The 25,709-nt window shown below is 36.6% G+C and overlaps 1 protein-coding gene and 1 long non-coding RNA gene across 4 annotated transcripts in view; one reads left to right on the top strand and one right to left on the bottom strand.

The window, feature by feature from the left end:
* Nucleotides 1-712: 712 nt before the first annotated feature.
* LOC143677326 (uncharacterized) lies at nt 713-5,249 on the bottom strand. The gene is made up of 3 exons (XR_013172511.1): nt 4,991-5,249; nt 4,569-4,732; nt 713-1,370 (listed from the first exon to the last, which is right to left on the bottom strand). It is a non-coding gene; the product is annotated as an uncharacterized LOC143677326 (long non-coding RNA).
* The window catches only part of NOL10 (nucleolar protein 10), a 156,498-nt gene continuing 136,022 nt past the window's right edge, over nt 5,234-25,709 (top strand). The window contains exons 1-5 of one of the 3 annotated variants that reach the window (XM_077153179.1): nt 5,234-5,429; nt 9,537-9,582; nt 10,044-10,142; nt 19,654-19,731; nt 20,924-20,961. In XM_077153179.1, coding sequence (XP_077009294.1) covers nt 5,364-5,429; nt 9,537-9,582; nt 10,044-10,142; nt 19,654-19,731; nt 20,924-20,961 — 327 coding nt within the window. In that variant the 5' untranslated portion in view covers nt 5,234-5,363. The remainder of the gene's footprint in view (nt 5,430-9,536; nt 9,583-10,043; nt 10,143-19,653; nt 19,732-20,923; nt 20,962-25,709) is intronic. The other 2 variants (XM_077153180.1, XM_077153181.1) reach the window with 2 other exon arrangements.

The following is a 25,709-nucleotide window of genomic DNA, read 5'->3' as shown; positions in this document are numbered from 1 at the left end:
CTGCTCTAGAGTTCCCCCCGCCCATCGAGTGAGCCAAGATGGCGCTCACATCCTGCTTCCGCAAATGACGCACACGCCCACCAACCCTATCTTCCAATCACCTCTGTATACGTGGCACTAACCTATTGGGTTTGGGCACAGTATATAAGAGGTTACCCGGACGGGGTGGGTGGAGACGACCCACAGGGAGCCGTGCCTGACGGCCGCATAGAGGTTGTTCCCCCGCGGGGTATCTTGTCCCGCGCGGAACCTGTAACAGAGAATGCAAGCTTAGCTCCAGTAAAGGTCTGTGCTTACAACTGCTACGTGTCTTGGATCTGTGTTTCTCACCAGCGCGGATTTGTCTGCGTCTCTCTGTCTCTCCTCATTGTCTCACCCGCCGGCCGGGGGCTTGACACTGAGCGAGAAGTCGCGGACATATTTGAGCTGTTGTGACATTGCTATTTTTGAAATTGCAGTAAAACTTCGAAGCTATCTTCAATAATAGCAAGCTGTCATCCTTGAAATGTGGATTTATCATTTGCTTTAAATATAATAATAAAGAATATCAAACTTTGTTAAAAAAAAAAAAAAGGAATGGGGAGAGGAAGCTCAATATTTTCTGAAGGAAAGCTTCTGGAATGGCAATTGATACCAGGACATTTAAGATTATTTGGGATGTATTATTTAACACTTTTTCACCTTAAACAGTTTTGAAGTAAATAACAATCACTAGTAGTTACATAGTGCTTACTAAACGAGGCTCTTCTCTAAATGTTTTTTACATGTACTGGATTTTATTGAATCAAAAAGTCCATTAAACATAAGGTAAATCATAATCTCATGTACTACTAAAGGAAAAAAACCTCTGTTAATTGAACTATGACATGTAAGATAAAATCTAATTTCAGGATGTTAAAGAAATATTTCCTGGAATACTCACTATGGTATCAACTCATTTTATCTTCACAGCAACCCTCTTCAATAAGGAATATCATTATCTTCATTTTGCAGGTGAGGAAATTGAGGCAGAGAGAAGTTAGGTTGATTTGTTTAAGATTCTCCGTACATGTAGCAACTGGTAGTCCAGACTTGGACTCAGGCAGTCTAGTTCTGGAGTCTTTGCTCTTAGCCTGGTTATAGTGCCTGGGAACTGCATGCTTGTTTCAGAGATGATACTAGAAACCCTGGAGAAGTTGCATTCTGCTTTGCAGCTCAGTCCTCAATGGAAAGCAGCTTGACCACCAACCGCGAAGCTGGTCAAACCCTTAGGCTAATTACTGTGGAGAAGAAATTGTCCTGGGACTGAGGACGAAGTATGCCTCCTTTTATCTCGCAGAAAACACTGTGTTCCCTTGCGTGTGGTCCCAGACTCTAAGGCTGTGACACTCCTGTTGGAGAGACAAGATGCATAATAAACATATTTGAATAATAAGGAATCACCAGGCACTGAACTAAATAGTTTCAAATATTACCAAAGGCCAAAATGTATGGTGCAAAGCATTAAGACTTTGAGTCAGGATAAGTGATCATTTAATTGGTCCATTTTTATCGGGAGTGGACTTTATACCAGATACTGAGTCAGGCCCTGAGAACACAGAGATATGTAAAACCCAGTCTCGTGCCAGTCTAATGGCTGGGGTGGTGGTGGGAGGAGGGTGGAGAAGGGGAGTGCCAGAGAAGCAAAATTACAATCCACAACGATAATTGCCATAGATTGGCTTCAAAAATAACTCAAAATAATCCTAGGGTGAGGGAGTGGTGAGGATACAGCTGGTGATATATATGTGAATTCAATAACAATTATACTTTTAAATGTGTTTAAAATTTCTTATTGTAAAACTGAGGGAGGAAGAAAATAACAGAGTGAAGAACATGTTCAAAAGGAGCCCATGCCAAGTTTAATAAAGGAAGACATTTTATGGGCTCTTTAAAAAGGCTAATTTTAATTAGCCCTGAGATGCTGTGGTAACTGGAGGAAATCCTAGTGCCTGAAGAAATGCCAAGTCTAGGCATATGATATAGCTTTGCATTCACGTGCATTATTAGTGTACTCATAGGATGACTTCAGTGATTGTGTAATCTGGTAATAAAAAGCTATCAGTCAGAAATAAAGGATACAGCTACCATAAAGTAGTTTCCATAGTACAGTAGAAGCATGAGAATGAGCAAAATATTCAAAAGGTGAATTTTGAGGAGACGGAAGGATTTGGACATAAGGAGGGTGGGGGGTATTCCAGAGTCCAGATATGCAAAGGAAAAGATTCAAAACCAGAATCATGAAATCGATGCTAATGAAGTCGAAGGCAAACATAGAGGTCAATGGGAAATAGGATTGAATAAAATAAAGCAAAATGGCCTAGGGCTCATAATTAGGAGTATGATTTGTATACCTTTTATCTAATATGTACATAGCACTTACGTGACAGATGCTATTCTAAGTGCTTTACAGTCAATGGACTTTTATTTATTTATTTATTTTAATTTTTAAATTACAAAAATGACAAGAAAGAAACATAAACATTCTTAACATATGATCATTCTGTTCTACATATATAATCAGTAATTCACAATATCATCACATAGTTGCATATTCATTATCATGATCATTTTTTAGAACATTTGCATCAATTCAGAAAAAGAAATAAAAAGACAACAGAAAAAATAAAACGAAAGCAGAAAAAAAAATTATACATACCATACCCCTTACTCCTCCCTTTCATCGATCACTAGCATTTCAAACTAAATTTTCAATGGACTTTTACAATACATTTTTTTTTTTTCACATGGGCAAGAACCAGAAATCGAACCCGGGTCTCTGGCATGGCTGGCCAGAATTCTGCCACTGAGCTACTGTCGCACTGCCCTACAATATGTTCTTGAAAGAGAGTTAATAAAACTAATATGTGTATAAAATTATTTATGATTTCCTAAAAATCATACTGCATGTTTTGGAAAATTATAATTTTCTATTTTTATGACTTTAAAAGGCCTATGATCACTGGGAAGCCCATGAGCTTTCTACCAAAGCACACTGCCACCCCAAGGAGGATGGGAGTCCTGCATATTTCATCAAAGAAAGTGTCAGGAAGGAGGCAAAATTTGGAGTGGACTTTGACAGTTATAGTAGAAACAAAAATGCTAAATCCAGCAGTCCTTATCTCACCACGAACTAATATAACATGTTGCTCAAAATGATCCATCTCAAAAAACCATAGGCGAGTACAACACAGCGACTGTGAACTAGAGACTATGGTTAATAGTATAATTTATAGTAATAATCGTTTCATCAATTGTAACAAAGGTACTACACTAAATCAAAATTTTAATAAGAGATAACGGGGATGGGGTGGGGTTTCTATGGCAACTTTATTTTCTGCAAACCTACAACTTCTCTAATAAGCAAGAAAATGATCCATTTCAGTTGCAAGTGTAAATCTGAATTCTGTAGATTACCTTAACTGAACGAAAGTAATCCCAGCTCTTGTACAAAGAAAACATTTGATTTAATGATGTTTAATACTATATATATATATAGTATTTTATATATATAAAGCAAGCAATTGTGAAAATAAAGTTGAACATCAAGTTACAAGAAACTCAACATAAAGATTAGTGGTTTCCCAGGGCTGGGAGGAGAGGATGTAGGGACATGAATGGGCTCTAGGTTTCTTTTCCAGGTGATGAAAATGCTCTAAATTTGACAGTGGTGATGGTTGTGTAACTCTGTGAATATTCTAACAATCGTATATTGTATACTTTAAATGGGTGACTTTCTGGTCTATAAACTATATCTCCATAAAGCTGTTTTAAAAAAGGAGATGCTGATAGAATTTGGATAAATTTATATTTATTTAACGTATGGCACTTATTCTATTTTACAAACACATGGTAGTTCCTACATGCCAGGCATGGTGCCAAACACTCTACAAATATGAGTGAATTTAATTATTGTAATTCTATGATGTGGGTGCTTGGGAGGCATAGAAAGGTTAAGCAATTTACCTAAGGTCATTCAGCTAAAAGTGGCAAAGTTAGGATTTGAACCCTGATAGTCTGGCTCCAGGGTTTGTGATACATTATGCAGTCTTTCCCAGTAACATTTATAGCTTGTTTTTCTATAAATGTAATAGATACGCAGTGCAGAAAATTTGGAAATTACTTCATTTTGGACCTTGAACTTGAGGACTGACTTTAGGAATTTATCCTTGTTTACATTATTAAATGTAAATATGTAAAAAATGTAAAATATTAGTAGTATCTACCCCCGCCCCCCCCACAAAAAATAGCCACAACACAATACTGAGAGGTCAATAAAGGAATTTAGGTGTAGACAAAACATGCTAAGCCTGCGGGCTGGTGTGAAATTCTGTGGTAATATTCGAATAGGGAGTACGAAACTGGTGTCTGTAGGCCAGAAAAATCTCTTTTTTTTGAAGAATTAATATGACATTTGAAACCACTTTTGATTTGAGGCGTTTTGTCCTACGTTATTATTATAAGCAATGCCACTGTGCCCGCATGTGAGGGCTAAACCAACCAGGCAGTATATAGCAGGAAGATACAAAGGCAGTGTTGTCACACTGTACCTTTAATTGGCTCTTTCTCCAATTTGTAATTTGGAAGAACGCAGACGCTGTTTAGTAAGGGAAGTGGGTACTAAGTTCCACTTTCAAAAGGCTCAGTATCACAGCACAGTTGGCGCTACGCTTTCCCTTAGAGTTTCATCAGGTTAAACCAAGAATTTTCAGTCCTAAGATTTAAGCAACAGTAAAGGCAGTTGTGTGCAGATGGCCGAGCAAGAGAGAAATGGTGAAAACTTTCTGAAAACGATGCGCAAGGCAAGGGCTGCGTCTGTGATTACCCACAGCCGTCCCAATGGGTCTAAATTCAAATCCACTTCTTCCCGTTTTATTACCAAAATGTCAGTTTGCTCGCGATTTTTTCTCATTAGTTAATGGATGACTGTTAGAGAAAACCCGAAAAAAGTAATATATATTTAGTACTGCACCCGCACACTGGCCGCCTTCACTCAACCGAAACCCCAAAGCTCCTCATCAGTCCCACCAGCGCCGCTCCGCCCCGCCCAGGACCCCTAGATCTCCCCGCGGAAAGTGACTAAATCTGCTTCCTGTCGCCTGGGATTTTGCGCGCGCAGTATCATTGTCTCTGTGAGCCTCCCAGCCTCCTTAGAGCTCCTCCTACGCGTGGCCCCTCCCTTCTCTAATTCTGACATATCCTCTCATCCGGGAACCCGAGGAAGTACGTCATCAGAGCTCGCCCACTGGGGGCCGCGCGGCTGATCCCCTGAGATTTTGCCGCCAGAGTGTACCCGGCTAGTGGAGCTCCGAGCGCGAAGCAATTATCCGCTATTCGGCGCCGCCATGCAGGTGTCTTGCCTCAACGAAGTGAAGATTTATAGTCTCAGCTGCGGCAAGTCTCTTCCTGAAGTGAGTCATTACCAGTCCCCCTCACTCTCGAGCTCTTTGCCGTCCTCTCGTGGCCGACCCTCTCTTCTCCTCTCTCTGATCTCTCTCTGATCTGTGTCCTGGCCGGTCCCCGACTCGGGGAGACACAGAGGCGAGTGACACTGCCGCGGGGAGGCCCAGAGGCGAGTGACATTGCCTAGGGGAGCTGGTCGATACTGATAGACTAGGACCTTATGTCATCGCTCTAGAAGCTGGACCGAAAGGTGATCAGGTTTGATGAGCTTTGCCTGCACTTTTGTCAAGTTTTCCAAAACAGGGATGTGTCCCATTGGGCTTCCATAGATGTTCACAGCTGAATAATTTCAATTTTCTCATTTCTGAGATCACTGATTCTTTTTTCTTCTAGCCCCAATTTGCAGTTGAAACCCTCTAGGTTTTCATTTCATTTATTGTGGTTTTCAACTTCTCTGTGTGTCCTTTATCTCTTTGAGCATATTAAAGATCATATTTTTAAAGTGTTTGGTATATTCAGAGTCTGGTCTTCTTCATAGATGGTTTTTGAATTTTTATTTTGTTTCTTTGAATGGGCATCATTTCCTGTCCTGGTCTTGTAATTGTTTGTTGCACATTGTACATTGTAATATGTTAAGCCTGTAATTTAGTCTCTGAGCTGTCTGTTCCTTTAGTTTGTATCCAACTAATGAAGTGACAGATTTCCTTGAATGCCAAGAGCTAACAAAAACAAACAAATCAATGAAAAAACATACCTTTCCCTGTTTTTGTAAATTGGCTCCTGCTGGTTGGTGCTGTCTTTCAGAGTTTGGCTCTTTTAACAAGAAGATTTGCCTGAGACAAAAGTGTGGGATCCTCTCTGCTTTTCTGAGCATGCATCTTGTTCTGGGCATACGTGCATTCCTGGCTTTAGGATTTTTCTCATTCTCCTGGAACCAAATGTTTTCTCTGCTCCTTATAGAATAGACTCTGCCCCCCACTCCAAGGTGTTCTGTTATATATCTTGTGCAAGTAATTCTTTGTTCCAGGCAGCTTCGATTTGATTGTGTCCTACACTGTTTTAGATGTCTGTAGGGTGCTTCTCGATGCAGGGCAAGTTCTGGTAGGGTGGACAGAAACAAGTGTACTGGTTCAGTCCTTCATGCTGCCAGTCAATAGATTGACATTGACATGCAGTCACTCCTCCAGAACAGGGCTAGGATCCCACAGTGAGAGTGTAGCCTGGCTCCTCTTCTCACAGTGGAAGGGTTGCCCCGTCAAGGGTGCCATGAGCGTCTCCTACCAGTTATGAGTTGTGTTTTCTTGATTCTGTGTCTGCTCAGTTAACTGTTTTTTGAAGTTTTGAAAAAGGTGGCTCTGCCAGTCTTTTCTAGTTGTTCAAAGATTCTGTTCAAAGATTCTGGAACCCTGGAGCATTATCTTGGAACTCCCTGCCTTCACAGTTGGAATTCTCTCTGCTTGACTGTTTTTCTCCCAGAGAGTCACGAGGTTTGCTTCCTTACATCTTTCAAATCTTTACTAAAGAGACACCATGGCCCACCCTGAGAGAAGGCTAATCTTGTTTAAAATTTTATTCCTTCCCCAGCATTCCCTAAACTTTCTTTCCTTGCTTTATTTTTCTCCATAGTTGCACATTATCATCTGGCATTCTATTTATTTTACTTGGTTCTTTGTTTGTGTCTTCCCTCACTTGAAAGAAAGCTTTAAGAGGGTAGGGGATTTTTATTTTTGGTGATTTTCTAATGCTTAAGCATGTTTGTATCCTCTTTAATTGTACAGGCTTGACCTTGGCCTTTGCTTCACTATTATTTTTTAGTTCACAAAGCATGGTCTGTGAGTCCCTGGAATTTCCAAAGGCTCTGTCAGGAGGCCTGTGAAGACAAGCTGTTTTCACAATAGTGCTAAGATGTTGTTGCCTTTTTCATTGTTGACATTTGCTTTGATAATGCAAAAGCAATGGTGGATAAAACTGTTGGCACCTTATGAGTCAAAGTAGTGACACCAGACTCTATGAGTGATCTTTGCATTCACTGCCATGTACTTGCTGTTAAAAATATGCTAGTTTTACTTGAGTGTCTTTGAAAAACATTGATTATTAGTTTGACTGAATCTCAATCCTGGAGTACAACTCATTTTAATATTCTGTGATGAAATAAGCATGCATGAAGCACTTCTGCATACCAAGCACAATGATTGTCTTAAGGAAAAGCACCATGCAGTTGTTTGAGTTGCGAGCTAAATTAACTGCTGTTTTCATGAAATGCAGTTTTTACTTGAAAATATGACATATTATAATAAACTATTGTTATTCAGTCTTAGATATTTGTCAGGCATTTTCTTGAAAATGAGCAAAGCGTACCTGTCACTTCAGAGAAAAGCAACTGTCATTATTTGCTGCCAGTGATAAAATTTGCTTTCAAGTGAAAATCAGAATTTTGGAAAACTTTTATACACCACCATGTTACAAAATCATACATCAGTAAAGATTCATTCAATAATGTAATATATACCAATGAATATTTTTTTTAATTTTTGTGTTAACATATGTGCAACTTATCAACAACTTGACTATTTTGTTTGACCTACCTCAAGTGTAAGATCTAATTAGTCTTTTTAAAAAAATTTTATACAAACAACAGTGAGGCACCTGTCTAGTGACTTAAGTCATCAGCATGCCAGAGCGCTTTCGCTAAGTTTCTGATTAAATTATTTGGCAACGGAAAAGTACAGTTCTTATTAGCTATGGCTTTATATAATATAGAGAAGTTAACAACAGCTTTCTGTTCTTAGGTGAACTTTTTTTTTTTTTTACCTTGAGGTTTATTTGTGCCTATATCATACTGACACACTTTTTCTTGTGTGCTTACTTGTCGTGCTGTCATTTTATATGGAAACTCATGGATGAACTTTCCTTCTGTCTTGTCATCACTGTGTTAGAGAATTTCTATTTTTTTAGGGTCCCAGGCTCCCATTTAGAAGGAAGTCTCAGTCCCCTCCCTTTTGCCCCAAGCTCTTTTGCTTAGGATATATGAATCAGGTTATTGTGTTGAATTGCCTCTTTCCTTGAATGTAACTTCCTGAGAAGAGAAAATCAAATCCTGGTTATTAGAGGGGAAGCCCTGCAATGTACCTTTGTTCTGTTTGTGTTACATGGATATGAAAGAATATAATGAATGCCCAGAAGTTATACTTTTAAAGATGTACTTTAACATCACCTTTAAATTAAACAGTACTTCCTAAAACAATATGAGAGCAATATAATCACAAAGGCTAGGATAAACTTATAGATCACTAGACTAAGTACAAAGGCAGGAGGAAAGCTCTGGCTCCAACTCAGGCTGTTCAGAAGCAGACACTGCCCTACCGTCATGCTTACGGCCTTGAGTAGTAAGTCCACATGACCAGAGAGAGAGAGTCCTAAAGATTATAATGCCATGTGTTGCAAAGGGCTATAATTAGTGCTTGTGCTTTTAGAAATAACATATTAATTTGTTTGCTTTTCTTTTGATTCCTTTAAAGTAGGGTTTCTTAATTTTGACACAGTTGACATTTTGGGGTCTTTACTGTGCATGTAGGATACTTGGTAGCATCCTGATACCTAGCCCCTAGGTGCTGGTGATATATCCTGTCCCACCCCACACCTGTGCGGTGTGACAACCAAATATGTCTTCAGCAATTACCAAATGCTTCTGGGAGGAAGAATCCTTTCTGTTTGAGATCCACGGCTTTGGGTAATGATCACTGACCAATGCTTTATAATTGGTACTTGTTTATTGCAGTAGAATTATGCTGCTTGCTAAACTAGGGTACTCTAAATTACAGAACAAAATCTGGTTTCAGTGAACATGACTTAAAAATTAACATTTCCTTATTTTCCAGTGTCATTTAAAAAAAATCTAGTTTTATTCTTTGTAATAATACATTTCTATTAGTAACTTCTTCCTTTTAATGTTTTGCTTTTTATTATTTCACTTAGAAAGATGAAGTCATTCCATATGTTAGTAATAATCTATAATATTTGAGGCTTTAACTTTTTAATATGAGCATATATTATTTTTGAAAGGAGAAAAACAATTTAGGGAAATTGGTTTTAAAATAAATCTCATTTTCTTTAAGTGGCTTTCTGATAGGAAGAAGAGAGCATTGCAGAAGAAAGATGTTGGTGAGTATAAATTATTTTTCTACTTCTGCTGTAATGGTGGTCCATGTTATAATGCTTTTCACTCATTTATTGCTTTTGTATTTATGGGAAAGTTTATAAAATTGTAGGAGAATTAATATAGTGGAAAATCAGCCCCACCCCCTCCCCGCACCCCTTTTCTTTCTTAAGAAAACTGTGTTGTGGTTAATATCTTCTTGGTGGTATTTGATTTTACCCTACTTATAAGCCTCTTACTAGTGGATGATGACAGAAAGTATAAGACCCTGGATCAGAGACAAGGGACTTTATTATTCAAGGCACAGCAAGTAGCATAAGTGGAACTGAGTCTTTCCCAAGATTTGGAAGCATTGGGAAATTCTTGTACCTATTTTTTGTTGCTGTGACAGTTTTGCACACTTTGACTTCCTATGGTGTGGAATAAGGACTTAATGTTCAAAGCAGTTTGTTTTATCTCGTTTTAGATGTTCGTAGGAGAATTGAACTTATTCAAGATTTTGAAATGCCTACTGTTTGTACCACTATCAAGGTGTCAAAAGATGGACAGTATATTTTAGCAACTGGTAAGTGATCTTTTTGGTTATGATTTGTATACATTTCGCAGCAGGAAATTTTATAATAGGAAAGGTCACTTCTTTTTTATCCTAACATTTTATTATAAACAATTTCAAATGTAGAAACTTGAAAAATTGTGCAGTGAACATTCATTGGCTGCTGAAACAAATAGCATAGAGTGAATTGACTTAACAACAGGAATTTATTGGCTCATGGTTTTGACACTAGGAGAAATCCAAAATCAAGGCATCAGCAAGCTAATTCTTTCTCCTCAAAGAACCTTCATCCTTGGCTTTTCTGTCACATGGCAGTTCATATGGCATGTTGACTTTCAGCTACTGGCTGCTCCCCTTGGCTTCTCTTTTTGTGTCCAATTTCCTTTGCTTATAAGGACTTTAGCCGTATTGGATTAAGACCCACCCTCATTCAATTTAGGCATACCTTAACTGAGTTTTTGGTTTTTAATAACATTCAAAAGTCCTGTTTAGAGAGACCATCAGGAGATAGAAATAGGGTAAGGTATTGGGTAACTGGAGCTGAAGGGATACAGACTGTGCAACAGGACTGAATACAAAAACTCAGAAATGGACAGCACAATACTACCTAACTGTAATACAATTATATTAAAACACTGAATGAAGCTGCATGTGAGAATGATAGAGGGAGGAGTGCTGGGGACATAAATGAAATCAGAAAGAAAGATAGATGTTAAAGATTGAGATGGTATAATCTAGGAATGCCTAGAGTGTATAATAATAGTGAAATGTACAATGTACAAATTTTAAAAATGTATTTGCATGAGAAAGAACAAAGGAATGTCATTATTGCAGGGTGCTGAAAGTAGATGGCAATTAATATTTTAAAATGTTACCTTATGTGTGAGACTAAAGCAAAAAATGTTTATTTGTTACAAAATTTATATTTTGGCTAGTGCATTTCCTAATATAACTTATGTAGATAGTTTGATTGAACACCATAAGTACTTGGAATCTCAGGTAGGACATGAGATTTTGTTGGTTTGTCCAGAGTGATGCCGCGATGAATCCCAGAGTGATTCGATCAGTGAGTGGAAAAGTATTTGCAAAGCCCCCTTTGGGGAATGGTGAGAATGGGGAGAAATTCAACTTCCCCAAGTTGAATTTTTGATATTCTCACAAGCAGTGTGGACAACCAAAGCTATAGGCTGAGTCCCCGGTCTTGGGGTTTGTTTGTATGAAACTTAACCCCACAAAGGATAGGTCAAGTCTACTTAAAATTTAGCCCTGGGAGTCACCCCCAAGAGAGCCTCTTTTGTTGCTCAGATTTGGCCTCTCTCTCCAGCCAATATGATGAGCAGTCTCACCACCCTCCCCATCTCTGCGTGGGACATGACTCCCAGGGGTATGGACCTTCATGGCAACCTGGGACAGAGGTCCTGGAATGAGCTGAGACTCAGCATCAAGGGATTGAGAAAAACCTGTGAGCTGAAACTCAGCACCAAGGTATTGAGAAACCCTTCTCGACCAAAAGGGGGAAGAGTGAAATGAGACCAAGTGTCAATGGCTGAGAGATTCCAGACAGAGTTGAGAGGTTGTCCTGGAGGTTATTCTTACGCATTAAGTAGATATCACCTTGTTATTCAAGATGTAATAGAAAGGCTGGAGGGAACTGCCTGAGAATGTGGAGCTGTGTTCCGGTAGCCATGTTTCTTGAGGATGATTGTGTAATGATATAGCTTTAACAAAGTGATTGTGTGATTGTGGAAGCCTTGTGTCTGATGCTCCTTTTATCTACCTTGTCAACAAAGGAGTAGAACATATGGAATAAAAATAAATAATAGGGGGAACAAATGCTAAAATAAATTTAGTTTGAAATGCTAGTGATCAATGAAAGCAAGGGTTAAGGGGTATGGTAGGTATAATCTTTTTTTTTTTTCCTTTCCTGTGTTCGTTTTATTTCTTTTTCTATTGTCTTTTTATTTCTTTTTCTGAATTAATGCAAATGTTCTAAGAAATGATGAATATGCAACTAAGTGATGATATTGTGAATTACTGATTATATATGTTGATGTTTTATTTGGTTTCTTAATTTTTTAATTAATTAAAAAATTTTAAAAAAAAGTCCTGTTTAGAAATTGGGTCCTACCCACAGGACCAGGGGTTGGGACCTGAACATGCCATTTGTTGGGGGTGGGGCATGATTCAATCCCCAACACTCACTACTTAGAATCTGCAATAAATATTTTCCTGTATTTGCTTTATCACAAATCCATTCATCTTCCGAGCTCTTTATCCATCCAGTCTGTCTTGTTTTTTATTCATTTCAAAGCAGATATCAGTATACTTTACCCCTAAATACTCCAGCATATATTAACTAGAATTTATCATTGACTAGAATTCAGTATCATTTTTTTCTTTTTTGAGGTAAAATTTATATATAGTAAAATGCAAAGATCTCTATTTTTATTGATATATCTTCACATACCATACAGTCCATCCAAAGTATATAATTAGTGGCTCACAATATCATCACGTAGTTGTGTATTCATCATCATGATCATTTTTAGATCATTTGTATCACTCCAGAAAAGGAAATAAAATGACAGAGAAAAAGCCCATGTATCCCTTACCCCTTACCCCTCCCTCTCATTGACCACTAGTATTGCAATCCACCCAATCTTTATTCCACCCCACTATTTGTTTATTTTTTAATATTTTTTATTGATAAAACACAAACATACAACATTCTTAATGTACAAATATTTCATACATGGTGTACAGTCAGTGGCTCAAATATTATCACATAGTTGTATATTCATCACCATGATCATTTTTTGTATGTTTGCATCATTTCGGGAAAAGAAATAAAAAAGAAAAAAGAAAAAGCTCATACATGCCATGCCACCTACCTCTCCCTGTCATCCATAACTAGTGTTTCCACTTACCCAATTTATTTTACCTTTTGTCTGCCCGTTATGTTTACTTTTTATCCTTATTTTTACTCATCCGTCCATACCCTAGATAAAAGGAGCATCAGACACAAGGTTTTCACAATCACACAGTCACATTGTAAAAGCTCAACAGTTTTAGCGTTCCCTCTAGCCACTCCAATACATCATAAACTAAAAAAGGATATCTATATAATGCATAAATAACTTCCAGGATAACCTCTCAATTCTGTTTGAAATTTCTTAGCCACTATAATTTTATTTTGTCTCATTTCTCTTCTTCCCCTTTTGGTCAAGAAAGTTCCATGTTGCCAGGTCCCAGCACATCCCTGTAGTCATGTACAACGTTACCAGGAAGATTTACCCCCTTGGGCGTCATGTCCCATGTAGTGGAGGAGGGCAGTGAGTTCACCTGCTTAATTGGCTTAGAGAGAGAGGCCACATCTGAGCAGCAAAAGAGATTCTCTGGCATGACTCTTAGGCATAATCATAAGTAGGCTTAGCATTTTCTTTGCAGGAATAAGTTTCAGTTTTAGACTGCCAGAGTTGCCAGAATGGAACACACCAGAGATGGACTGGCTTTTAATAGAAGGGGATTTATTTAGTTAAAAACTTACAGTTCTTTAGAAGAAGGCAGCTCACTTTCATGTGAAGTTCTCTTTTATACAGGAAGGCACAGTGCAATGTCTGCTGGTCTTCTTTCCTGGCCTCTGGGTTTAACCATCTTTCCCCAGGGCAATTCCTTTCTGCATCTCCAAACATCTGGGCTGAGCTGTGAAGTGCTGAGATGAGGTATGCTGAGCTGCTTGGACTGTGCTGTGTTGAGCTCTCTTCTGACCTCTCCTAAGCCTCCAGCTAATTAAATTAAACATCACTCATTGTTGAAGGCACTCCCCTTAGCTGACTGCAGATGTAATCAGCTGTAGATGAATTTCATATACTAATGGTTCAAGTCCACAGCAGCAGGACTAGGCACTATCACCTAGCTAAGTTGAACCCTGAACCTAACTACCACAGTTTCTTAGGGGCAAGCCCCCAAATCCGCTTATCAAATTGGTTGTCCCCACTGCTTGTGAGAATATCAGGAATTCCCCAGATGGGGAAGTCCAGTATTTCCTCCTCTCCTCTCAGTCCCTCAAGGGGGCTTTGCAAGTACTTTTTCATTCTCTACTCAAATCACTCTGGGGTGCACTGGGGTATCACATTAACCTGCACAAACCAACAGGATCTTAATCTCTGTTCAAGATTGCATGTAATTATGGTGTTTGAATAAGCTGACCATTCAAGTCAAATTAAATAATGTGCTACCAAAAATATAAAATTTGCACCAGATAAACATCCCTTCCTTTGGTCTTACACAGAAGTTGAAGTTTTAAAATAGTCAGTATCATCCTTTCCCCTGTTTTCCTTTAGTCCTATCAAGATCAGCATCATTCATATCTTTAGTTGAAGTCTGATCACTTTTTCAGATTATTAAACAGTTCCTGTATGGGGTGATGCTGATTTTCATAGCTTCAGAGGTCTAATTGAGTCTCAGGTGTCATACAAATATCCAAAGTTCTAGGGAATAACCAGGTTATTCACAAATGGCTCAGCATCTCAGAATTTAGAAGTAAGAGTTACACCTCTGGAATAGATGTGACTGCTGTAAGAGCTTACAATCTGTGAACCTTTACAGTAGGCTTCACTGATAACCTATGCTCTTGATTTCAGTTCTCTGAGTTTGTATATTATAGTTAGTCCTGAAATGGAAAGATCTTAAGTGTGCTATTTTGGTGAAATTTTTTTAATTTTTAAATTTATTTTTAGAAGGGCAAGGGGGATGGGCATCTTGAGCCAAGGCCGGAATCGAACCTGGCTCTCCAGCGTGGCAGGCAAGAACTCTGCCTGCTGGACCACTGTGGCCTGCCCTTAATTTTTTTTTAAACATAACAAACAAACACAAACAATATTAACATATGATCATTCCATTCTATATATAAAATCAGTAATTCACAATATCATCACATAGTTGTATGTTCATCATCATGATCATTTCTCAGAACATTTGTATCAGTTCAGAAAAAGAAATAAAAAGAAAACAGAAAAAAAACCATACATACCATACCCCTTACCCCTCCCTTTCATTGATCACTAGCATATTTTGATGAATTTTGATAAATGCGTGTAACTGTGTAACCCAAAGCCCTAAAAAGATATAGAACCTTCAACCCCCAAAATTCCTTCATACACCTCTCAAATTCTTGCTCCCACCCACACAGAGGCAGCTATGCTTCCCACTTTTTTCACCATAGACAAGTTTAACTTGCTTTAGAATTTTATATAAATGCAGTTATTCTTTTTGTGCAGGGCTTATTCAATAAAGGATACTGTGTTTGATTCATCTGCAGCGTTTCATGTATCAGTAGTTTGTGTTTTTTTTTATTACCAAATAGTATCCCACTGGATGAATATATCACAGTTTATTTATCCATTCTTCATTTAGTGGACACCTGGCCTCTTCATTTTTTGGCTGTTATTAATAAAGCACATGAACAACTTTGTACAAGTCTTTTTTGTGGACATATGGTTTCATTTGTCTTTGGTAAATACCTAGGAGTAGAATTGTTGGGTTGTAGGATGGGTGTGTGTTTAGGTTTAAAAGAAAATTTTTTTTAAGTAGAGTATTTGGAGAAAAATCATGCAGAAAGTACAGAGTTCCCTTATTACCCCCTGCTTACACACACAGTTTTCCTTCATTGTAACATTTTGCGTTAGTGTAGTGCCTTTGCTACAATCAGTGAAACAATTGTGTGTTTAAATTTATAAGAAACTGCCAGAACTTTTCCAACAGTGAATGAGAGTTCCAGAAAAGTTATTTTTAACATAATTTTTAAATTATTATGTACTAAAATCTTTTACATCTCTAGGATTTTACATTAAGAATGTTTATCATTATCAAAAACCATGACACATAGGGAACATTTTATGTTATAATTTAAGTACAGTATTACCCAACCATTTTTGGTTGTGATTTTGGTTTGTATGTCCTGTGTGTTGTCCATATACACTTTTTCTCTGTTTTAAGAGTATCTGTCTAGGGTGGTGCAGTGATAGAATGCTTGCCTTCCATGCAGAAGACCTGGATTCGATTCCTGAACCATGCCCTCCCCCCCAAAAAAAAGAGTATCTGTCTATATCCCTTTTCCAATGACTTTCATATTTGATAGAACATTATATACATACACATGCCAATCTTATTATTCTATGTTAGTGGTGTTAATATCTACACATTTCTTAGCCTACAGTCTTGTGTTTAGGTACAGTAAGGAGCATGAGGAAATCCAGTATATGTGGATATGCCAAGACCATTTTGAGAACTAGAAGGAATTTAGAGAGTAATTCATTTTTTTTCATCTTACAGATATAATCAGTGGCTTTTTCAAACTCACAAATCTTGTACTTAACAGAACTGAAATACAAATTAAAAAGAGGTTAAATATTTGTGAAATTTTACTGTTCTTTAAAAGATTATCCTTTATTTTTAGGCAAAATTAATTGCTTTTCTTTTCATTCAGAACTTTTAAGTTTTTTGTATTTAAAAGAATATTAAATAAGAATATATGAAATGCAGCTAGTGTAACTGAAGAACTGAAGTTTTAATTTTGATTTATTTAATTAAAGTAGCCACTGATAATACTAGCTACCATATTGGATGGTATAGTTCTTAGAATTCAGAGTCCTTCTGGTTCAACTCTTCTTGAATGTCCTTTTTCTGGTATTGGTGGGGGAAGTGGACTTGGGGTGTCACTTACTTCTTTATTTAATACAATAGTGTTTTTTTCTTTTGATCTCTTCCTACTTCTGTTTCAGATTGCCGTCAGTGTTTTAGACCCTGTGAGTAAAATAAAAACTTGAGGTGCACAGTAGTTTAGTGGTAGAATGTTCACCTGTCATGTGGGAGATCTGAGTTTGATTCCTGGCTCGTGCACCCCCCCCAAAAAGCAAACAAACAAACAAACACTGAATAAGATATGGTCCAGCCCTTGAAGAATGTTTAGTGTGGTGGGGGAAATAGACTGTCCAAAGGAATGAACTAAAGAAATGTGCTGAGTATTGATTTGTAACTAAATAAGCAGCCTCTTGGTTCCTTTTGTAAGCATTAGATTTATGATCATGCCATATAGCATTCTATTCTTAGGGCATCGTTAGTCTTATTAATTTTTTTTTCTAGTAATTAATTTTTGTGCGTGAAAGAGCAAGATAAATCCAGGGGCTACTTTTACTTATATTTCTATTTTTTTTGTCAGATTTGTTTCCTGTTGGCTGAAGTAATACATGTAAATCCTTACGACAACACAGAAATATAAACAAAACAAAATACCAAAAATAAACAAAAAAGGAAGTGAAGGTTCTATATATACTGACAATTTTGCATGTAGCCTTTCAGATCTTTTATACATACCACATACTTGGACACGCACACATACATACACATCCCTCCCACAGATCTATTAAAATTGTCAAATTGTCATCATACAATAGTTGGCCATGATATATATATATATATATATATATATATATATATATAATTTTTTATTGTATTGTATGACATATATACAAAGCAAAGAAATAAAAAAGCAACAGTTTTCAGAGCACTCTTTAACAAGTAGTTACAGGACAGATCCCAGAGTTTGTCATGGGCTAGCTACCATATGATCCTCTCAGATTTTTCCTTCTGGCTGTACCAGAATATAGGAGGCTAGAAGGCTTAAATATTTTTCTATCACCATAACTGACTTTTTTCCCTTCTTTTTTGTGAAAAATAATATATATACAAAAAGCAATAAATTTCAACGCACAACACCACAATTAGTTGTAGAATATATTTCAGAGTTTAACATAGGTTACAATTCCACAATTTTAGCTAGCTGCTCTAAGATACTGGAGACTAAAAGAGATATCAGTTTAATGATTCAGCAGTCATATTCATTTGTTAAATCCTATATTCACTGTATAACTCCACCATCACCTTTGATCTTTCTGTCCCTTTCTTTAGGGGTGTTTGGGCTATGGCAATTCTAACTTTTTCATGTTGGAAGGGGCTGTCCATAATATGGGGTAGGGAGATGGAGCTATCTGATATTCTGGGGAGGCTGGACCCTCTAGGTTTCTAGACTTATCTGGTCCAGGGACCCATTTGGAGGTTGTAAGTTTCTGGAAAGGTACTCTAATGCATGGAATCCTTGTGGAATCTTATATATTCCCCTAAATATTCTTTAGAATTGGCTGGAAGGGTCCTAGTTGGGGTTTGGCAGGCTATGATAGGTAGTGAGGTCTAACTGAAGCTTGCATGAGAACAACCTCCAGGGTAGCCTCTCAACTCTGTCTGAACTCTCTCTGCCAATGATACTTTATTAGTTATACTTCTTTTCCCCCTTTTGGTCAGGATGTAATTGTTTACTCCACAGTGCCAGGGCTGGATTCATCCCTAAGAGTAATCTCTCATGTCACCAGGGAGGGAGACTTAGCCCTGGATGTCATTTCTCATGTAGAGGGAAGGGCAATGATTTCACTTGCAGAGTTGGACTTAGAGAGAGTGAATTGGTGCATGATATATTGATTTTTTTTTAACTTCCGTGTTTAAATGGGATCTTGAGTTTTGATTGATGCTGTTAAGCTTAGGATTACCTCATTCTTTTCTCTTGAAAATGTCCTTATTGGTTTAAAGAGTTCATTGATTTCTTTTCCTGATTCCAAACATGATAAACTTATATAAAAAGCAAACATTACAGAAATACATGGCCTATGAAAGTCCTCCAACTTTTTTCTATACAGAATGCTAACATTCTTATTATTTAATTTTACAAAAATAGGATCATATAGGTACCATTCTGCCATGCTTGCTAGTGCTCTCCCTGCACACTCTTACTTTTGTTGTGTGTTTCCATAGCTCTCCTTGTCAGGAGTTACAGACTGCGTCATCCTCTTTCTGGGCCTTATAGTATTCTACTGTGAACATGGTGTATTTAACCATTTCTCTACTGCTGGATATTTTATTTGCTTTCAGATTTTGATTATTTATAGACAATGCTGCAGTGAACATTCTTCATGTCTTTGATATACTGTGAGTTTATTTCTGCAGGATGAATTTGTCTATAAGTTAGAATACAGAGCTAAGGTGAATAAACATCATATGTTTTATGGATATTGCCAGATTGTCTTCTGAAGTTGTATCGGTATACCAGTAGTGTATGAGAATACTTATTTTCCAGTACCCTCACCAGCACCACATATTAGCCATTTTTTAAATGTCCGCGAGTCTAATAGACAAAAAATTGTTCACTGGTTTAACTTTGTTAGCTTATTAGTGATATTTACTAGTTATTGGTATTTCATTGTTTATTACTTATTGATACCCTTTCCCATTTTCTCCTTGGGATGTTTGGGAGGGACTGCTTTTAAATCCTTTTACTTTGATATGGCTATAATTAATCCTGCCTAGCTCTGAACAAAAAGTATAGTCGAGATGTGCTCAGTATATTGGCTGTGTGCGGGGTATTGGCTATGAAAAATTTGTCCTTAAGTTTTCACATAATATTAATTTTTTATAGGAACATATAAACCTCGGGTTCGATGTTACGACACCTATCAATTATCCTTGAAGTTTGAAAGGTGTTTAGATTCAGAAGGTGAGTGAGAAGTTAGATTTGAATTCATGAGATTAACTTACTGTATTTGACTGCTTTTCTACTTTTTAAAATGGGAATGAATGGTGTAAATTAAAATGGGAATGGGTGGTGTATACTTAGCAGCTTATAATGACATCCATTTATTAGCTCAGAGTTCTGTTGGTCATAAATCTGCAGAATCTGCTGTCTTCTCTCAGGATGTCACAAGGCTGAAATGAAGGTGTCAGCTGGGCTGCATTCTTAGCTGGGGCAGCTGGGAAAGATTTTGCTTCCAAATTCATTCAGGTTGTTGGCAGAGTTCAGTTCCTTGTGGTTGTAGCACTGAGCTCCCCATTTCCTTGCTGGCTGTTGGCTTGGGCTACTTTCAGCTTCTAGATTCTGTCACCCCTCCATCTTCAGGCCAGCAGTAGCTCCAGTTTTTCTTGTTCTTCTCCCTCTGCTGCCAGCCCAAGAAAACCTCTTGTAAAGGACTGATGTGATTAGATTAAGCGCATCCTGATGACCTCCCTTTGCATTATAATGCAGTTTAATCTACGGAGTGGTGTTTCATTAGATTCACAAGTTCTAGCAGATTTTCTAAGAGGAGGGGGTTGCACAAGGCAGAGGTCATTGAGGGTCATTCTTAGACTTCTGCATACCACAGGTGACAAGTAAAATGGGAAGTTTTCATGTATTTTTTATCGTTTGGTAGTGTTTGGGACTGAGTTAGTTGAATTATAAGCATATTTCCCTAACTCACCCTCTGCTTTTTGAAAACAGTGTCCCACTAATAACAGCAGTTTTAGTTCTTTATTTTCTTTAGCAGGGGTACTATATGGGATAAAAAGCTATTGTTATCTTTTTTAAATGGCAATTTTTTGTTGTTTCTTAATGTACATTTGAAAGTCTTGTCTTAAAAATTGGTTTATTTTGAACATCTCAGGAAAATAGTGGAAATATATAAAAGTAACTACATTTTTTGAATTTACCTATTTTTTAATTGACTTCAGTTCTGCAGACAGTCTAGTTGATCTGTACTGAGAAATTGTACCTTAACTTTCCATTTGGTACTTTGGTAGCATTATAATATGGAAATTTTATTCATGTTTTCAGCAGGATCAAAAATTAGTTTAGAGTCCTTTGCGTTGTTGCATTTTTCATTAAAATCCCTCCTTGATAATTATGTTTTTTCCTGTTACTTCTTGTTTTTCAGTTGTCACCTTTGAAATTTTATCTGATGACTATTCGAAGGTATGTTTGATAGAATTGTTTTGTGATGGCTATATTCAAGAAATAAATGTGTGGAATTGTATGTTGATAATTATTTTTGTGATGATCCTGTTAAACGTGACTGTGTAGTAAGATATAACTAAACATTTTCTATTAATATATTTTCAGTTTGTAACATATGATACTTAGTATCCTTTAAAACAACAGTGATAATTATAAGCTCTGGCCAACCTGATATTGGAAAATTTGTCCTTCCATATCATATGGATGATATATCATATATGAAATTGTCAAGAATTGGTAGCAGTCATCTCTTTTAGACCTTTATTTCTAGGTTTTTGGTTCTGATTATTATATTAAAAATAGATTTATTTCCCAAGTTGCTTTCATTTTCTTATTCAGATATGAAAAGTAAAATAGCAGTGCTGTATGTTAAATTTTCTTTTTCTTTTTTTTGTTTCTTTTGTTTTTCTTCTCTTTGTTTATTAGAGAAGTTGTAAGTTTACAGACAAATCACGCAAACAATACAGAGTTCCCATATACCCCCTCCTATTATTTACATTTTGCATTAGTGGAGTGCCTTAGTTACAATTGATAAAAGAATATAATTATAGTTGTATTATTAACTGGAGTCCATAGTTTGCATTAGTGTTCACTGTGCTATAGAGACCTATGTTTTCTTTTTAATTTTTTATTGTAATATACATAAAATAAAAATTTCCTCTTTTAACCACATCCAAATATATAATTCAGTGATGTTGATTTCATTCAACATCATCCATTACCCAAACTGTTACATTGCTAGAATAGAAAAACTATACTGATTAAGCATTAACTCCCTATTTTCTACCCCCAGTGTGGCCCCTAGTAAACTGTATTCTTGTTTCTGACTTTATGATTTTACTCATCCTAATTATTTCTTATCAGTGAGTTAATATAGTATTTGTCCTTTTGTGTCTTGCTTATTTCACTCGACTTGAGTTCTTCAAGGTTAATCCATGTTGTCACATGTTTCAGAACTTCATCCATTCATCAGTTGATGAATTCTTGGGTTACTTCCATCTTTTGGCAATTGTGAATAATGCCATTATGAAGATCGGTGTGCAAATATCTGTTTAAGTCCCCCTTTCAGTTCTTTTGGTACATGCCTAGAAGTGGAATTGCTGGGTCGTATGGTAGTTTAGAATTAACTTTCTGAGCAACTGCCGAATTGTTTTTCACAGTGGCTGCACCATTTTACAGTCCCACCAACAAAGAACAAGTGTTCCTATTTCTCTGAATCGTCCAACATTTATTTTCCATTATTTAATAGTAGTTATTTTGGTGGGTGTGAAAAGGTATCTTGTCGTGGTTTTGATTTGCATTTTGTTAGTGGCAAATGATGTTGAGCATTTTTTCATATTCTTTGTGGCCATTTATTTATCTTCTTTGGAAAAACGTCTATTCGAGTCTTTTGTCCCTTTTTAAATTGGGTTGTTTGTCTTTTTTATTGATGATTTTAGAATTTCTTTATATAGTTTGTATAGTAAACCCTTGTTGGATATGTAGTTTTCAAATATTTCTCCCATTCGGTAGGAAGCCCTTTTATTTTCTCAGTAAAAGTCTTTTGATGTGTAAAAGTTTTTAATTTTGATCAAGTCCCAATTAATCTATTTTTTCTTTTTTTGCTTGTGCTTTTGATGTAAAGTCCAAGAAGATATAACCTTACACGAGGTCCTGAAGATGCTTAGTTATTTTTTCCTTTAGGAATTTTTAGGTCTTTCATCCATTTTCATTTAATCTTTGTGTATAGTATGAAGTATGTAGGTATCTTCCTTAACAAGTTAACAAGCAGTGGGGACGAAACCCTTTCTTCATGCCTACATCATCCGTTACTCCCTTCTTCCCCTGTTATCACCATTAAATGCGCTAAAAAAAGAAATATTGACCCAAAGAGGTCTCTATTTGGTCACTGTTCAATGCCCCCTCAGCCTCTGACCTGAGGAAAAAAATAAATCTGGTCCTTCACTTAACACCCTTCACTGCAAAAGGGGACCCGCTGGTTGCACGTGCGTGTAAGTCTGAGCGTGGAAATGTTTATCTCAAAAACATTCCTTCCTTCATTTATTTGAATGTAGATATCCAGTTTTCCCAGCCTCGTTTGTTGAAGATAGGACTTTTTCCAAATGAAATGGACTTGGCGTCCTTGTCAAAATCAACTGGCCATAGATGTGAGGGTATATTTCTAAATTGTCAACTCCATTCCACTCTTCTGTCTGTCCTTGTGCCAGTACCATGCTGTTTGACCACTGTAACTTTGTAGAAGTTTTTTTTTTTTTTTTTTTTTTTTTTTTTGCATGGATAGGCACCAGGAAGCAAATCTGGGTCTCCGGCATGGCAGACCAGAACTCTGCCTGCTGAGCCACTGTGGCCCACCCTGTAGTAACTTTTAAAACTGAGAATTGAGTCCTCCAACTTGGTTCTTCATTTTCAAGATGGTTTTGGTTATTTTAGGCCCTATTCCATATAGATTTGATAATTGACTTTTCCATTTTGGCAAAGAATGCTGTTGGAATTTTGATTGGGATTGCATACAATCTATAATTGCTTTTGGTAGAATTGACATCTTAATGATATTAAGTTTTTCAATCAATGAACATGGAAAATCTTTCCATTTATTTAGGTCTCCTTTGTTTTCTTTTAGCAATATTTTGTAGTTTTCTGTGTGTAAGTCCTGTACCTCCTTGGTTGAATTCATTCCTAGATATTTGATTAATTGTTGTTGTAAGTGGAATTTTGGTCTTGATTTCTTTTTCAGATTGTTCATTACAAGCGTGTAGAAACCTTTTTACTTTTTGTGAGTTGATCTTTTACCTGGCATCCTGATGAATTTGTTTATTAGCGCTGGTAGTTTTCATGTTCATTTTTCAGGATTTTCTAGATACAGGGTAATGCTATTTGTAGCTATGGAAAGTTTTACTTCTTCCTTTCCATTTTGAATGCATATTTTCTTTTCTTTCCTAACTTATGACAAGAACTTCCAATACAATGTTGAATGACAGGACAGTGAATATCCTTGACTTGTTCCTGATCTTACAGGGAGAGCCTTGAAACTTTTACCATTGAGTATGATATTAGCTGTAGAGTTCATTTATGGCCCTTAGGATGTTGAGAAAGTGCCCTTCTTTTCCAAATTTTTAATAAGAAGTGTTTTTGGATTTTGTCAAATGCCTTTTCTGCACCAATAGAGATGATCATGTTGTTTTCTTCCTTCATTCCATTCATATGGTATATTACATTAATTGCTATTCTTATGTTCAACCACCCTTGCATACCAGGGATAAATCCCTCTTGAACATAGTATATGTAATTCTTCTTATGTGTTGTTGAATTTGGTTTGCTGGTGTTTTGTGGAGGAGTTTTGCATCTATATTCATAAGGGATGTTGTTCTGTAATTATCGTTATTTGTGGTATCTTTCTTTAGTTCTTGTAAGAGGGTGATGTTGGCCTCGTAGAATGAATTAGGGAACTTTGCCCCTTCTTCAATTTTGGGAAGGTTTGAGCAGGATTATTATTGATTCTTCTTGAATATTTGGTGAAATTTACCAGTGAAGCCATCAAATGCTGGGCTTTTCTTGTGAGGGTTTTGATTACTGATTCAGTCTTCTTCCTAGGTCTGTGAAGAGCTTTTTGAGTCAGTGTAGATGGTTTTTGTTCTTTTAGGAATTTGTTCGTTTCATGTACGTTGTCCAGTTTATTGGGTACAGTGATTTAAAGTTCCTCTTAATTCTTTTATTTTCCTGTGGGGTTGGTAGTAATGTCACCCTTTTCATTTTTTATTTATTTGTGTCCACTTTCATTCTTTCTTTCTCTAGCTAAAGAGTTCTCAATTTTATTGATCTTTTCAATGGACCAACTTTTGGTTTCATTAATTCTGTTTTTTTAGTTTCCAGTTCTTTTTCTAATTCATCCAGATGTGCAGATAGGTCTTTGGTTTTAGCTTTTTCTTCATGTGTTAGTGTAAGTGTTTAGGACTGTAATTCTCAGGACTGCCTTCACTGTATCCCATAAGTTTCTATTTTTTTAAGCAATTTTATTCACCCACCATGCACTCTATCCTAAGTGTACTGTGCACTACTAACAATTCACTACTAATCCTGTAAATGTTGTGGTATATTCTGAAACAGTTCATAGCTAAACAGATTTTTCTCTTTTCTTTCTTTATTTGGTACCATTAATTCATCTTTCAACTGTTTGTGGTCATTTTTAGAAGTTACATGATTGTTAGTAAAGTTCTTATTCAATTTTAAATGAAAACTGTTTTTCTAATGTCAAATGTCATCTTCAAGGCAAATTTAATTTTCTTAATTGACATAGCTTTTTGATGACTTCAGTTCTGGAAACTATGGGCTATAGTTTAGCCTTTCGCTTATGGTGGCCATTTTTCATTTGTTTTGGAACATGTAATTTTATGATCTGTTTTCTCTAAATATTGATAAATTTTGCTTTACAACTGTCAGATTGTAAAGATACCTTTCTAATACATTCAAGTTAAATTTATATATTTTACCAAGAGCCTGTGTGAAAATTGTAGAATTATTGATATGGGAAATTACTTGTTGAGTTTACTGTGCAGTGCTTTACTTTATAAAATATTGGCACCATAAAATGAAGGACTTTTGCTTAAGGTTTTTCAATTAAAAGTTAAAATTTGCAGAGAACAATCTGTGATGCAAGAAGGCATTAAAAAACCAATAGAGAGGGCGGGCAACGGTGGCTCAAGTGGCAG

The sequence above is a fragment of the Tamandua tetradactyla genome, chromosome 3, assembly GCF_023851605.1.
Source record: "Tamandua tetradactyla isolate mTamTet1 chromosome 3, mTamTet1.pri, whole genome shotgun sequence".
Taxonomy (NCBI): Eukaryota; Metazoa; Chordata; class Mammalia; order Pilosa; family Myrmecophagidae; genus Tamandua; species Tamandua tetradactyla.
This window is presented reverse-complemented; position numbering and strand designations above follow the sequence as displayed.